This window comes from Falco punctatus (genome assembly GCF_963210335.1).
Source record: "Falco punctatus genome assembly, chromosome: 7".
In the NCBI taxonomy this organism is placed as follows: domain Eukaryota; kingdom Metazoa; phylum Chordata; class Aves; order Falconiformes; family Falconidae; genus Falco; species Falco punctatus.
The window spans coordinates 68724963-68739299 of record NC_137587.1 but is presented as its reverse complement, the minus strand read 5'-3'; the positions used below and the strand labels follow the sequence as shown (position 1 = coordinate 68739299).

At 53.1% G+C, this 14337-nt stretch overlaps 1 protein-coding gene across 3 annotated transcripts in view; it reads left to right on the top strand.

The window, feature by feature from the left end:
- Window positions 1–961: 961 nt before the first annotated feature.
- The window catches only part of ITGA11 (integrin subunit alpha 11), a 54262-nt gene continuing 40886 nt past the window's right edge, over window positions 962–14337 (top strand). Inside the window, exons 1-2 of one of the 3 annotated variants that reach the window (XM_080396932.1) lie at window positions 962–3460; window positions 10829–10940. In XM_080396932.1, the coding sequence (XP_080253058.1) occupies window positions 3409–3460; window positions 10829–10940 (164 nt within the window). In that variant the 5' untranslated portion in view covers window positions 962–3408. The remainder of the gene's footprint in view (window positions 3461–10828; window positions 10941–14337) is intronic. The other 2 variants (XM_080396931.1, XM_080396933.1) reach the window with 2 other exon arrangements.

Genomic DNA, 14337 nt, shown 5'->3' with positions numbered 1-14337 from the left:
CTGAGAGCCAGGAAGAGCTCGCAGCAAATCTTTTCCTACCGCCCTTCCAAGCGCCTGCGCAGGGACCGGCTGTTTGTTTGCAGCCGCGCCGGTCTCTATTGGAGATGGTTGGCGTGTGCTCGCCCCACGAGGAAGCGATGCTGCCGGCCAGTCCTCATCCCCCGTGATGCTCATGTGTGAAACTGCTCCCCTTGCTGCTGCATTCAGTGCAGTCAGCAGCTGGGAGATGGGGAGGGTGGGAGTAGGGGTGGATAAATAAATAAAATAACCCTCCTTCAGCTGCCTGAGTTTGTTTCACCCTGTGGCAGCACGTGTGGGTTTCCTTGGCTGCCCCCGGCTCCGTGCCACTGCAGGCAGAGATTTTTTTGGAAAGCATTGCCTGGGCTGGATGAAACAGCACTGAAATCGGAGCAGGATCCAAAAATGAAGTGGGAAGGCAGCTCTTAATATGTGCCCAGCTTTTTTGCTTTTTACTGGATTAATATCATATGATTAATAAATGAAAATTATCTTCCGTAGGCTTTTTAGATATTAAGGATGCAACACTTATAAATACCATTATTTCCTTGGGGTTTGTTTTCCCATCCATCGCTTCCACTGACAGCTGTTTACATTTTGGAAGTATTACATCAGTATCATCACAGCACAGCTCTTCTCCTTTGAACTCTTGTCACTTCTCGCTCGGTTTCATTAAGATGTCTGAGGGCGAGCACTGAGAACTCGGCAGAGGAGGGGTCTGCAGCCACGTGGGTGACCGTCTAGTTAAAAAGAGTCTTGCAGAAGATGAGTCAAGTAAGACCCCGCTCCCCTGCTACCCCAGTCGGGTCCAATCTAGACTAATGAGAAACCCCCAGGGACCTGCAGGCTGCTCGCAGACAACTAGCAAGGAGAGACACAGCAGAAGGGGTCCGGGGGGGCCGCTGGTGGGCCCCACGCAGCTGGTGGTGGGGGGGTGTCTCCCATTGTTTTGCTTCACGGGAACTGTGGTGGGTGCAGAGAAACTCTCAGGTCGGTCCCCTGGCAGGAGTGGAGAAGTGGATCCCTGTAAATCCGACTTTCCTCTGGTTTCCAGGTTGGGGAGTTCAAGGCAGGAGGCAGCTGCTGCTGTTTGGTTTTCCGTGGAGAGTTTTAACTTCTGAAATGTGGTGCTTGAGACCCTGCTTGCTCTGTTTGGGGCGGGAGGGTTAACACGGGACCCAGGACCCTTTCTCTGGTGCTATTTCCCAAAACCCTTCAAGCCGGGTGGTTCCAGTGACTTGCTTCCAAACAACCTCTCCGAAAATTGAAGCGAGACGCAAATTTCAAGATGATACAGGCCTTTTGTAATTTATTTTTCTTTTTTTTTCCATGAAAAACTGGCTTGGCTCCAACTGCCTGGGAGACTTTAGCTCCCAGCAGGGGATTTCCCCTCGCATGCCCTGTCGGCAGCCCAGGGCTGGGAGCAGGAGCAGCGAGGCTGTGACTCCTGCTCGGAGCATCCACTTCTCAGGGGTCCCTCCCTCTGTGCTCTGGTTACTCTATTTTAAACCTCATCTGAGCTTCCCACCCAAGCTTTTTAATATTTCCCTTTATTCCCTAAAAAAATCCTTTTTAACTTTCACCAAACCAGAAATGCATTTTGTTCCTTTCAGTTGCTGCTGTCCCCTGAAATGCTGCTTTTTACTCCAGAGTTATATACGAGAAAAACAGCTGGAAAATGTAGTTAGGAACTGAAAATATCTGTCAAGCCGCATTTTGCTGGTGGAAAGAGCACTGTACAAACAAGCTAAAGAGCATCCACATCTCTGTGCCGGTTTTGGATCCTACTGCTGCTTTGATCTCCGTTCCAGACATGTGTCCTCTCCCGCCTGCAGACCCCAAACGTATATTTTCAGGAGGGAAATGGGGAGAATGAAAAGAAACTGGATCTCCCAGACACTGTTTCATCTAGGAGTGTCTCGAGCAGAGCTTCCCTCCCTCCCACAGACCCCAGACTGTCTGACAGACGCTCGGTAGACAGAGACGTTGGCGTTTGGACCCATCTCAAAAGATTTCCATTCTCTGCTGGGTGGGAAGAGGGACAAAAGTCCCATCAGGGACCTTGACTTGCTTTTCTGCTTCAAGGGGAGAGGAGCTGGCACCACAGCAGTGGTTGCAGCAGGCAGAGCGTTCTGGCTTTGCTTTTCTCCTGGCTGTGAGGTCGGCCTCGCCAAGCTTGCTTGCTGCAGGTAGCAGCTGCAGGTGGAGATACTCCCATTCGCAACCAGGGCTTGGGTTGGGGGGCAGGTGGGGAAGGACCTCCTGGGTCACATCTACTCTATAAACCAAAGACTGGATTTATCTTTTCTATATGGAAGAAGTGGAAGCAAGTCAACGGTGTCCCAGCCCTAAAGCCTTGCCATGGTTGGAGCTGAGCTCCTGCTGGAGCTGCCTCCCAGGCCTCTCCCCCAAGGGGTGTCCCCAGCCCAGGGAGGAAGAGGATGGATGGAGAAAGTCCCGCCTTGGGGATGCTGATGTACTTCATGTGTTTTGGGCTGCTTAGCCAAGCTCAGAGTGATGGAGCCCTAAATGACAGCAGCGCCTGGTACAGGGGCACTGGGGATACCAGCCCAAGAGCTGTGTGCAGCAGGAGCACCCCATTGTGCCCAAGGATGGCCATGGCAGAGGGGAAGAAAATGCTCATTAGCAATTTTCCTCCTGCTCCTTTGCTGTTTGCTTCCCAGCCAGACTCTCCTGAGTGCCTGTGCCAGCAGACACATGCTCGTGCCTGGGTAGGTGCTGTGACCAGCTGCCCCAGAGCTACGTGGTGCATCACAGAGCTTCCTTGGTGCCACGGGCTCTGGCCCCATTCTCTTCTACCCTGGAGGTGGCATCTGTGTGGAGGTGGCACCTAAGCGGAGGTGGTACCCAGCTGGAGGTGGCATCTGGGCAGATGTAGCAACCAAGCTTAGGTGGCATCTGCCTGAGCAGAGGTGGCACTCAAGCAGAGGTGACATTCAAGCAGAGGTGGCATCCATGCCAAAGTGGCACCTGAATGGAGGTGGCACCCAGCAGAGGTGACCCCGTGCAGACCTTCCATCACCAAGCCCTCATCAGGATGAGGGGGTCCCCGGGGGACCCCAGTGGGGTGCCACAGGGAGAAAACCAGGGTGCTGCGGTGGGGTTGAAGTTCCTAGCTGGATGGCCCTGCTGGGAAGCCAATCCCTAAAGGGTGCCGTGGCCGTGTGAAGGCTGTCCCCTCTGCCGTCCTCTTCTGCTGTACCTCCTACAAGTTTCACTCGTCCCTCCCACTCCCTCCCAATGCTCGCCTTCTGTCAGGGAGCCGGGAAAGGCTGGGGATAAGGAAAGGCTCTCCGAGTGAGGCTACCAGTCTAGCTGGCTGCCTCCCGCGGATGCTCGGGGCCGGGGAGCAGGGCAGCCGGTGCTCCCATGGACCTCCCCAGCGGGATGCTCCTCGCCTGCTCCCTCTGCCTCCTGCCGGGTAAGTGCCTGATCCCCCTCCTGCGCCCACACCAATTCCCCAGGCAAGGGGAAAGCAACCGGGAGTAACTTTTGCTTATTTGGGAAAGGTGCTGGAGAAAGCCCAAGGTTAATAAGGCTGTTGGAAAAGTCTTTTCAGGAACAGGATGGAAAGAGCGAGGTGGGCGCCTTTGAAGCGGGCGAAGGGGAGTTGAAAGGGATGGAGATCTTTGATGGGCTCCCCAGGAATGAGTGGGTAGGTGGGTGGGCAGCGTGGTGTCCTCCCAGTCCCCCTCCTCAGCTGGGCTGCTGTTGGAGCAGGATTAGTGAGTGTTTTTCTGGAGCATCAGATGGTGGTGGTGGTGTGGGGGGGGGGGTTGGGGAAAGCCCTCCAAAATAAAGCGAGACCCTTTTACCTGGAGTTAACTTTTGTGACCCACAGGTGGTTTGTCCCATCGCACACGCAAGGGAAAGTTGCTCGGGGTTAAATAAGTTGAGAGAGGTTTCAGGCAAGCATTTGGTTTCAGGAGGCGACCCCGCAGCTTCGCCCATACAGCTCGGTGTGTGTGGGACGAGACCTGCGGGGGCTGGGGCGGGAGGGGGGGTTTATGCTTCTTGCTGGCCCCTCGCTGGTGTGCTCAGGCTCTCTTCTTGCAGAAGGAGGCTCCCCAGCAGTAGTCATTTTTGCTGCAATTACATCTGGCATCCCCCTGCACGCAGCCCAGGCTCAGAGCAGCCGGACTGGGACGGCTCGGTGCTGCAAAGGGGGGAAAAAGAGCTTTTTCCCGGTCCCAGGAGCACTGCCACAGGCTCACGCCTCCCTGCCAGCCTGCAGCGCTTCTGCCACTGCGAACATTTCTAAACACCCTGATGGAAAAGCACACCAGGGTGGTTGGTTGGTTTGGTTTTTTTTTTACTTCTTTTAATTTTTTCCCCTTTCTAATTGCACAGTTGCTTGAGCCTTTAAAGCAAGCCGCAGCGGAGCTGCCTTTCTTTGCTTAATAGGGAACATGTGTGTGTGCCTTGCATGGCGGCGGCGAGCCTGGCGGGGCGCGGGGCTGCCTGCGTGGAGCTGCCGGCCGATGGCTCCGGCACAGAGATGGCGGCACGGCCCCAGCCGTGCTTACGTGGGCAACCGAGCCCGTGGAGTGAAATCTCCTTAAAGACGTGCTGCTGGTAGATATAGGATGGTTACTGCAAAGCGTAGTTGCGGGATGTGGTAAATCGGCAACTCCACCTTGAGCTGAGCAGAAATCCTCCACGTGAGTGTTTCTGCCCACGGGGGTTCTGCCCACGGGGGTTTCTGCCCATGCCTGGGGTGGTCGGCAGCGGCAGCCCTGCTGCAGCGAGCGTGAGCTGTGTGCCGGCGACAAGGGTTAATTCTTCCAGTGCTCTGTGGTGGTCTCCAGACCAGGATGTGTTGTGGCTACCGGTCAATATATTTTCCTGAGGATTAATGCTGATGTTTTCCCATCTGACTAAAAGTAACTTTTGCTGTGTGGGACCTCTCCCAAGACCCTGGGCTGAGCTGAGGGTGCTGGGCTGGGATGTGCATCCTTGGGATGGTCCCTTCGCTGCACAGGCAGCGCTGCCTGTCCTGGCACAAACCCTGGGGTGTTTTGCATGAGAGAACCCCACCACCACCCCAGCTCTTTCTGATGGTCCTGGGGAAACCTCCTGCACATGGGCTCTGTCCTTGCTCTTGCACCATCCCACGGGTTGGGAGTCCCCAGAGACACAGTGGCACCCCCGGCAATTGCCCGGTGACTACTCAGTGCCAAGGGAGGAGGCAGGTGATGCCAGCAGCCGGTCCCCTTCCAGCAAGCACTGTGCAGGGTTGGGGACCCCAGCGCTATGTTTCCATGCACAGCCCACCCTGGGGGACAACCCAAGGAGTCCCTAAATGTCAGATCACGCCAGCTCCTCTTCCCTGAGGCTTCGGTGCAAGCAGGGCACAGTTCTGGGCCAAAAGCGGGAGAGCCCGGCTGAGGGGTGTTGAGCCATGGCTTGTTAAAAGCAACACCTTCGGTGGCAGCAGATGACCCCGTTGCTTGTTGACACTGTTTGCTGGCAGGGAAGCTGTGACTTCCAGAAGGATCCAGGGCAGATGTGCTGAGATGCCATAACTCCCCTTGTATCAGACCATGCATCTGTTTGCCCTCACTGGTTTCCTTGTCCAGAGCAGTCAGCTCATTCCCTCTCTAAAGGGTCACCCAACAGTATCATCATGTTTGCTCCATGGGGCGTGTTGGGGATTATCCAGGTGGGTTCCTAAGGGAGCCTCCAGTCCAAGCTTTGATGGTGGGTACTTAATTTTGGGGGGTTGCACAGCCCCCACAGTAGGGTTGAGTGGGACCCCCTGCCCACCTACCAGTTGTCCACCCACTGACCAAGGTTTGGCCAGGGAAAATCTAATAAACACCCCACGAGGTGCATGGAGCTCCCGTGCCCCGACCCCAACCCCCCCAGCCTATCGCTTTCCTGGCAGCTGCCTGGAAAAGGGGCGATCAGAGACCTGCCGCTAGTTATTCCTGATGCTGCTTGCATTATTGCTAATGAATGCGCTGCAGATGCATAATCAGCAAGTTCCTTAGTGCTGCAAAATGTGGCCATCAGGCAGCTCCTCCCTGGCTTTTGGGGGGGCCAGAAAGCTGGAATTATGGAAGCACAAGGTACTTGTGTATCTAATGCCCCAGGGCTGTTTGTCAAAGATTTTGTGGGTAACCAGGAATGTTACAACACACAAGCCCGCGATGACTGATCCTCTGTTCATCCTCAGTATTCCCTGGCTCACCATCCACTGCTGCCGCAGCCACCAAACCCTGGGTTGTTTCCTAATAGCTGATGACAAATGCTGGCTTTGAGATAGCAACCTGGAGAGGAACTGGGTGCTTTCAGCATCTCATTTGGCAAAGAGTGTTTCACGGGGATTAGAGCTAGAGGGAAGTGTGAGGACATGTGGCCCACCCTGCTCCCTCTCGTGACATGCTAGCTTTTGCCCAAATACCCTGTATCAAGATTAAAGGTTTTCCAGTTACACTAAATATTTCATTCCTAAGAAAAGAAAATAAAGCACATGGCAGATGGGTTGCAGAGGAGCATCCGATGCCACCAAAGCCCATGTGGTGGTGGGGATGGGGTCACAGGAGCCCAGCCCAGCACTGGGTGCCTAGTGGCATCCCCAGGGATGCTGAGAATACAGGGGTCACAGCGGTGATGCTGGGGTCCATGGACCCACTGCTCCATCACAGAGGGCACCTCTCCTGTATGGGTTTGAGCAATGAGAGAAGAAGCAAGGAGCAAGAACAGCAAAAAGAGTTTAAAGTGCCAGACTGAGCTGCTTGAACCCGGCACGCTCCAGGTTTTTGGCAGATGTAAGCTTTCCCCCCACCACACACTCTCAGGCTCCTCCAGTGAGCAGCTTGCTTGTCCCTGCAAGAAAGCAAGAGCCTGGTGTGGCACGTGCTGTTCTTGTGTCCCACACATAACCTTTTCCTTGGGTCACCTGTAGTGTCTCCACATCCCATATCTCCTCCAGGGCTGTCCCTGGGGACCCGCAGCAGCCCAGCAGTGGGCCAGTTGCCTTTGCCCTGGGAAATTCAGCAGAAAAGCTGGTGCAGATCCGGCCGTAGGTTCTCATGGGCCAGACTCAGCCGCAGCCTTTGAGATGCTTTTCCTCGCTGTGTCACTGTCCCGTGTTGGCTCGGCTTCTCTCCAGAAACTCTGTCTGGAGTTGCACGATGCATTCAAAAATATTGACTGCATTTTCCTCACAGTCCAAAAGAAAAAAAAAAAAAAAAAAGCAGGAAATCCACTGCCTGGCTCACATCTCCTTAAATTGTAAAGGTTTGGAGCAAAGGGAACGAGCTAAAACCCCAAACCCCTCAAGGCAGCAGAAGCAGGGTTAGGGCATCACAGCAAACACTGCCAGCCTGCGTTACAGCATCCTCAGGCAGTGAGGGCCATTGCCTGCCCAAAGGATGCAGGCAGAGGTACGGGCAGGAGGATGGTGCTGGGACCCTGAGAGCATCCCCCTCCCGGAGGTTTCCCTTACAAGGAGGACTCATTTTTATTCTTTTTGGCAGGAAAGGTGGCTTTTATTCCCAGTATTGTTTTTCAAATGTGTTTTATTTTTTTTTCTTCTCAATATTTGACCTGACAAGAATCAAAAGTTTGGACTCAACAGAAGCTCCAGTTCGGAAAGGAGGTATTTGAGGCTTCCTGCCTTGGCAGACTCACAAGCAAAACATGTGGCTTTTGGTCACTTATTTATGACAGTGATGTCACTCCTGACAAGAAAATGAGACTCGGTTCTTCGGGTTGCTAAATCTCCTTGACAACCCCTCAAAAATCTCCCATTAGTTGAAGCCAGTTTAAATATTCTCTGATTATATGGGTTTTTTTCTTTCTGCCTCGAATGCACCCACATCTGTTGGCTTTCTGAAATTCCTTCTCTTTGCCATCCATTGCCTGGAAATTTGCTTCTAGATCATTTTGTTTTTCCAGCCCCATCGCCTTCCCCGCTCTCCGTTACCTGCTGCGAGTGGGATGCTCCGGCACAGGGCATGAGCCCCTTGCACCACTTCTCCCTGCTCCCCCCTGGTTCAGAGCCCTTTGCACTTAATGAAGCATTCCTGCTATTTATTTGGGAGTTTATGTTGCTTTTCATGACCAGTCTGGCTGCCTTTTGCAGGAGGCTACAGCTGCACAATGATGCAAGGAGCCATGGGATGGGGGTCCCCAACCTGTCCCAGTGTTCCCACTCCCCAAAAACCTCTGCCTGGAGCTCTGCAGTGCAACATCAGAGAAACTGCTGAATGAAAAAAAAATCAGAAGAAACCCCATCACATCCTCTCTGACATTGGCTCTGCACCCAAGTGAAGATGCTTCTGCATTACCTGGAATTGAACCTTGCTTAAAATACAAAACCTGCTCCCCAAAAGATCCCCAGCTTCCAGCCAGATCCAGGGTGTCACCACATCTCGCTGGTGGTGGCAGTGTGACACCCCAGGGTGCTCCCCACAACCTACCCCCCTCCCCTTGCCCATCACTTCTCTCAATGGCCAGCCCTGGTCTCTGTTTCTCCACTGGGTAATAGCTAACTTAGACGAGGTTTTAATTTGTTTTGTAGTGTTAAATAAGGTCAATCTACCACAAAATATGCTGGCTCTCATCCCACTCGCATCTCCCTTTTCCCCCCCCTGCTTTCTAGAATTTCTTTTTGAGGGATTTTAAAGCTCCTTACCTCAGCTTTCCTTGGCAAGACTGCAGTTCTCTGCTTAAGGAGCCAATGTTGCAGATTTGTTCCTATGACTGCAAAAAAATCAGGTTTATCCCTAACATTCCTACCTATTAAAACACTTTCCATCCTGAATTTTTCTGCCTGGGAAGGAGCATTCCCAACCTCTCCTGTTGACAACCCCTCTATACCCCTATAAATACCAAACGTGATCCTTCTGCTGCTTTTAAAGCTGTTCTTAATAAGGATGCCAAGATCTTTTATTTGCACGGACCATCCAGCAGCTACTTTCTGCCTGAAGGCAAACAGAGAGCCACGATATCCTGGCTATCAGTATCCGTCCCACACGATCACTCCTTGCTGGAACCTGGGCCATGCTCCTCTATGCTTAAGCAAATCCACGGGGATAATACTATTATTAAGAAAAAAAATACCTCCTTTTAGAATCCATGAAGCATTTGCACCTATGCACCCTCCATGCAAACCATGGAAGGTTTGAGCATGCTGCTGGCCTGAGCCAAAGTGTGTGTGTTTGGGGATAAAGATGTGCACTGGGATATCGTGGGCTGATGCCTGCTGGCTGTGGGACATGGACCATGGGACACGGGCGGCTGCAGCATTCTGCAGCCCCCAGTAACAGAGGCAGCACAAGGCCAGAGCTCCTTGGCACAGACAGTGCCCTTCCCCCACTGCCCAGGGGTGGTCTTCGCCTCCAGCCAATTTCTCCGTTGAATGCACCCATGGGGTCTGCGGGCACAACTCGAAGCAGCTCCTGCACCCATGGATATGCAAAGGGGCATCTCCAGCAGCCCAAACACACCCCAGTTCTGGGGAGATTGACTTGATGCCCCACCTGCACACCCTGCTGCAGGGTCTGGCTCCTGGGCTGCCAGACCAATCCCCCAGGATTTGCTCCCTGGCAAGCAAATTGCTCTTGAAGGTTGACGCATGTGGGCTGTGAGCAGGGATGCCACGGCCAGGGAAACTGCTCCTGCTGTCCTGCAGGAAGGGGCATCCTCCAGAGCAGCCTTGGGGAGAGGACTAAGCCCCAAAATTACCAGTTCTAAGCACCCATCCTGAGGGACATTGCCCCCCAGAGCTGCCTTTCTGTAGCAAATCCTCAGCAACACCGGCTTTTGCTTGCACAGGAAAAGTGAGCCCCAGCTTTGGCTCTTTGGTACTGCAAAGCCCTTGGGGACAGCAGGATGTGGCCCACGGGGACAGCCGGGCTGGGTGATGGGCTCCAGACCAGGCACACTTGGCATGGCCACACATTTTGTATGTATCCTCAGCATGTGGCCCCCACTGGGCCATGTGGGGACGTGGTGGTGGCCATCTCCACTGCGAGCAGCTGCTGCTCCACAGCTGGGGAAGCAAAGCAGGGCAGCATCACCCACCTCAGGGGGCTTGGGCAGATGTCAGAGGGGAGGAGTGTGCTCTCCTTTCTCCTACCCATGCCCGCCCTGGCTTCAGCTGATTTTATAGCAGCCCAGAAGAAAAACATTTTTTCCTTTATTATAAACCAGAAACACACTTTTGCTTTGGTATCAGCAGTGGGCAGCAGCTCAGCAGCCTGTAGGAGCACATTGGTGCCGGCTGAGGTGAAGCCCCTTTGCAGTTGGGCTGGGGAAGGGGCTGTCCTCCAGGGCTTGCACAGCTGTGGCCTCTAAACCCTAAATGACCTGCTTAAAGCTGCAGCCCTGGGGCTGGCTGCTCCCTGGGGGCTCGTTGCTGGGGACAGGAGTGCTGAGTGGCTGCAGGTGAAGTGGGATTGGTGTGCTTTGGAGCTTAAAGCCTCGTCTGCATCAGAGACTGTGCTGTGCCACAGAGATGCTGTGATGGGGCAAAATCAACCCTGTTTCACGTAGAATCCTCCTGGGGCATGTTATACAACTTGGGGGAGCAGCAGCATTACCAGGATTGTTGAGGTTGGAGGCTCCTCTGAAGGTCATCTAGTCCAACTCCTGCTCAGGCAGAGCCAGCTGGAGAAGGTTGTCCAGGGCTGTGTCTGGTTGGGGTTTGGATATCTCCATGGGTAGACACTGCACAGCCTTTTGGGGTGACCTGCTCAGTCTCTGACCACAGCAAAAAAGTGTTTTCTCCTACCATCTCAGCACCTTGGCTGACAGGATCCTTCTTGTCTCTCCCCAGGGTTCAGTGACACCTTCAACATTGACACCAGGAGGCCCAAAATCATAGCTGGCTCTAAGGAAGCGTTTTTTGGCTACACAGTGCAGCAGCATGACATTGAGGGGAAGAAATGGTAAGTGAGCTCTGCGCTGGCATCTAAAGCAACTTCCCCAAAATGCTAAATATCTCCTGCTCCATCTGACCGGTGCTGTTTGGGGTGGGCAGAAAGTGAGGTTTGCACTTGGTGATGCTGGTAGCAAGCCAGCCTGGGCAAAGTAGACAAAAGAAATCCTTTCCCTTTAAAATGAGGGGTTTGGTGGCAGGGGGGTAATGGTGTATTTTGGGTTTGATAGCTGCGTGTGTATGGAGGGTACCATGCTCTGGCTCCTGCCCGGCTGCCTCAGCACCTCAGCAGGTGCTGAGCTCAGGGCTTTGCTCCAGGCAGGTTCATGGTTCCCCAGGGCCCCTTGGCCTCTAATGCTTGCTGGAAACCCATCTCAGTTTTGGGTTGAAGCCATCCCATTTTATATAGTTTCCACCAAAGAGCCATGGTCTGCAGAAATGCTCAGACCTGCCTGCATCCATCAGTAGTGCAAGATGAGACTCAGTTGGGCTTTGTTCAGGTTTTGGGTTTCCTGGCAGGTTTTGCTCCTTGCTAGGGTTGATCCTCATGCAGGGATCCTGCACAGATGTTGGCAGAGATCCTTGGTGCTCTCCAGGAGCACATCTGAATGCTGCAGTGACAAGGGCAGCTCAAAAGCTTGTGAAATTCCCCGTAACTCAATTACTGAGGAGCTGAAGGATCTGCCCCAATGGTGGATGACAGCCAGGCTTAAGGCAGCAAGCAAACATGTAATTAATGCAGATGGATACCCATGAGATCTAAAAACCAGACCTGTGCTGCCTTTGCGTGACCTTTGCTGGCACTGGTGGGGGATGCAGGGCTGGACCCTGTCCTGTGTCCTCAGGCAGAGCTGATATTTCACTGCAAGGAGCAGTAGGGAGGTTTGGCTTTAACCTTGGTCTCTGCAGCTGCCATCAGCATGGCCTGAACGCGCCCGCGCGCCGTTCCCTTCTGGTTAATGGAAGGCTGGGGCCAGCTGCCCAGGCACGCTGCGGTGAGCCTTTCTGCTGGCTCCGAGCCCCGGTTTCCCACAAGGATTGCGTGCTTTTCCCAAATGGTACCATGCAGCCAGTTAATGGGGTGATGGTGATGCTCTGGCCCCTGTGCTGTATGAGGGCCGTCCAGGCTCCAATGATGCCAGCTGCATCCCGGGGACCTGTCTGCAATTAAATCCGTGTTAATGCTTCCACTCTCCAGGTCACCATTTCCTTCCACTGTCCAGCACAGACCTGAGTTGATATTCATAAACCTCGAATGGTGGGATAAGGTTCAGATTTCTGCCAGGAGTGTTTGCTCTGGGATGGGCTGGGAACAGAGGGGGTTGCCTGGGGTGCAGCCCATGAAGCTGCCTCTACCTGCTCAGGACCCATCTCTGCAATGGGGCATTTTAGCAACCAGCATTCCCTCTGAAGTTCAGAGATTCACATCTGCACGGTGGTGATGAGCTTTTCCACTGCTTCAGCTCAAGACCAAGTGCAGGACTGCTCACAGCTGGCTGAGTCTCCCCAGAAGTGTGACCATGCCAGGTACCAGAGCATCCTTGCAGTGGGACATCCCTGTGGTCCATGAGCAGCAGTCAGGGAGCTTTCTCCTAGATCTGACCCTGCCCGGGGCCATGTCAGGAACTAGACGGTCCTTTTCATCGTTGCTGTCCATGAACCTGCATTATGGAACTGTTTCCCAACTGGCCAGCTTATATTTAACAAGCCAGAAACATCTGGCACAGGGGACAGCCCTCCACCCTTTCTTTACTTAAGAACATGGATAATTACCCGAATAAATGTTTTTTGGGGGAGGGGGTAAAGAATTTTGGGCAGTCTGACAGCACAACTGCTCATGGCCAGAGCCACTGGAACACAGCATAAACGTGGCTGTCGAGTAGTTCCAGTAAATAAAGCAAATTCCTGCGAAGTCCCCTGCTTGAGACCTGGGTGGGGATGGCTGATGTTAATGGATGATGTTGCTCTGCTTGGCATGAAGTCTTCCATCCTCACCTCCCTCCATGCAATGCTGGAGCACATCTGGGCAGAGCGGTGTGTTTTGTTTCTAAGGGAATCTCAGCCCAGCCTGGTGTCTCCATCCCTCACCTGCTCCTGGGCGGGTGTCTGTGACATGGTGGGACAGGGACCGTGCTCTCCAGGGCCATTGATCTGATGCCTCAGAGCATGTGAGCTCTTCATTTGCACATACCTCTCCTGTGAAATATTTTCTATCAGGAATGGATCCAAAACACCAAAAATCTGGTGGTATTTGTGCTGGCTCCCGCAAGAGGCTTTAGCTCTGCAAAGGTGTCTACCAGGTCAGGGCTAAGCCCAGGAAAGGCTGTTTGGAGATCATGGTTCTCCAAAGCACATAAGTAGCAGGAACTGAGTGTCTTTGCCACCGCATTCCTCCCTGCTTTTGGAGTATATCCCTTTTGCATATCTCATTTCATCCTAAACATGCCAACAGTCTCTCCTTGGAGGAGAGCAGCATAACTGGACGTAAACGGCACATAGGCGCCCTGCTCCAAGGTGCTTGTGTGCCACCATGCTCCCCAAGTGACAAAACGACATCCATCGGTGCCATTGGTGGGAAACCCTTGGGGAACTGCAGCCGAGCCTTGCTCCGGGAAGGACTGTCCTCGCCCACCCCTGGGCAGGGGTTGCAGGGTACGGAGGCAGCTGGTGTCCCATCCATTGGGAAGATTTTTTTTCCCCCTTTTCCCAGCAGGACACTGGAGCAAAGACCAGCTCTGGCTCACTTTGGCCCTTCTCATACCTCTCCTGCCAGCATCGGGCAGGACACAGCTTAGTTTTCTCTTCTTTTGGTTCTTCTGCATGAAAAAAATGGATGTTCTCTGCACAGAACGAGTGTATGTATACACATAAGTACAGCATCTATTTCAATATGCAATTATGTAGTACAGAATGTCTATTAAATATGTGTACACAGTTAAAAAATGAAGCCACCATGACTCACTCTGGTTAAAGGATAAATGACTGAACAAACAAAACATCTATAGCATAAACCAAGGATGTACAGAGAGGGAGCAGGATGATAATTGTGCCGAGCCTCAGGCAACCCCAGGAGCTGGCAGGAGGCAGAAGAAATGGAGATGCTGAGATGAAACCCCAGTTGCTGGTAAGGCAGAAGCCAGATGAGCCATCCTTCAATGCCATCCCAGTGGAGTTGAACAAAACCCACCAAAATGCAGAAGAGTTCAGAGAAACTAAATGGTTATCTCAGAAGTGTGGTTCGTATAGGAGTGATGGCTCTAACAACATGCAGAGACCCGGCTGCCAAATACCAAATGTGGAATCTGAGGATTTTGGCACCTATCCTTCAGTCTGAGACTTTTAATGCTGCTTCTGGCCAGTGCGGATGGTTTTAAAAAGAGTTTCAAAGCAGCTTTCATATATATGTG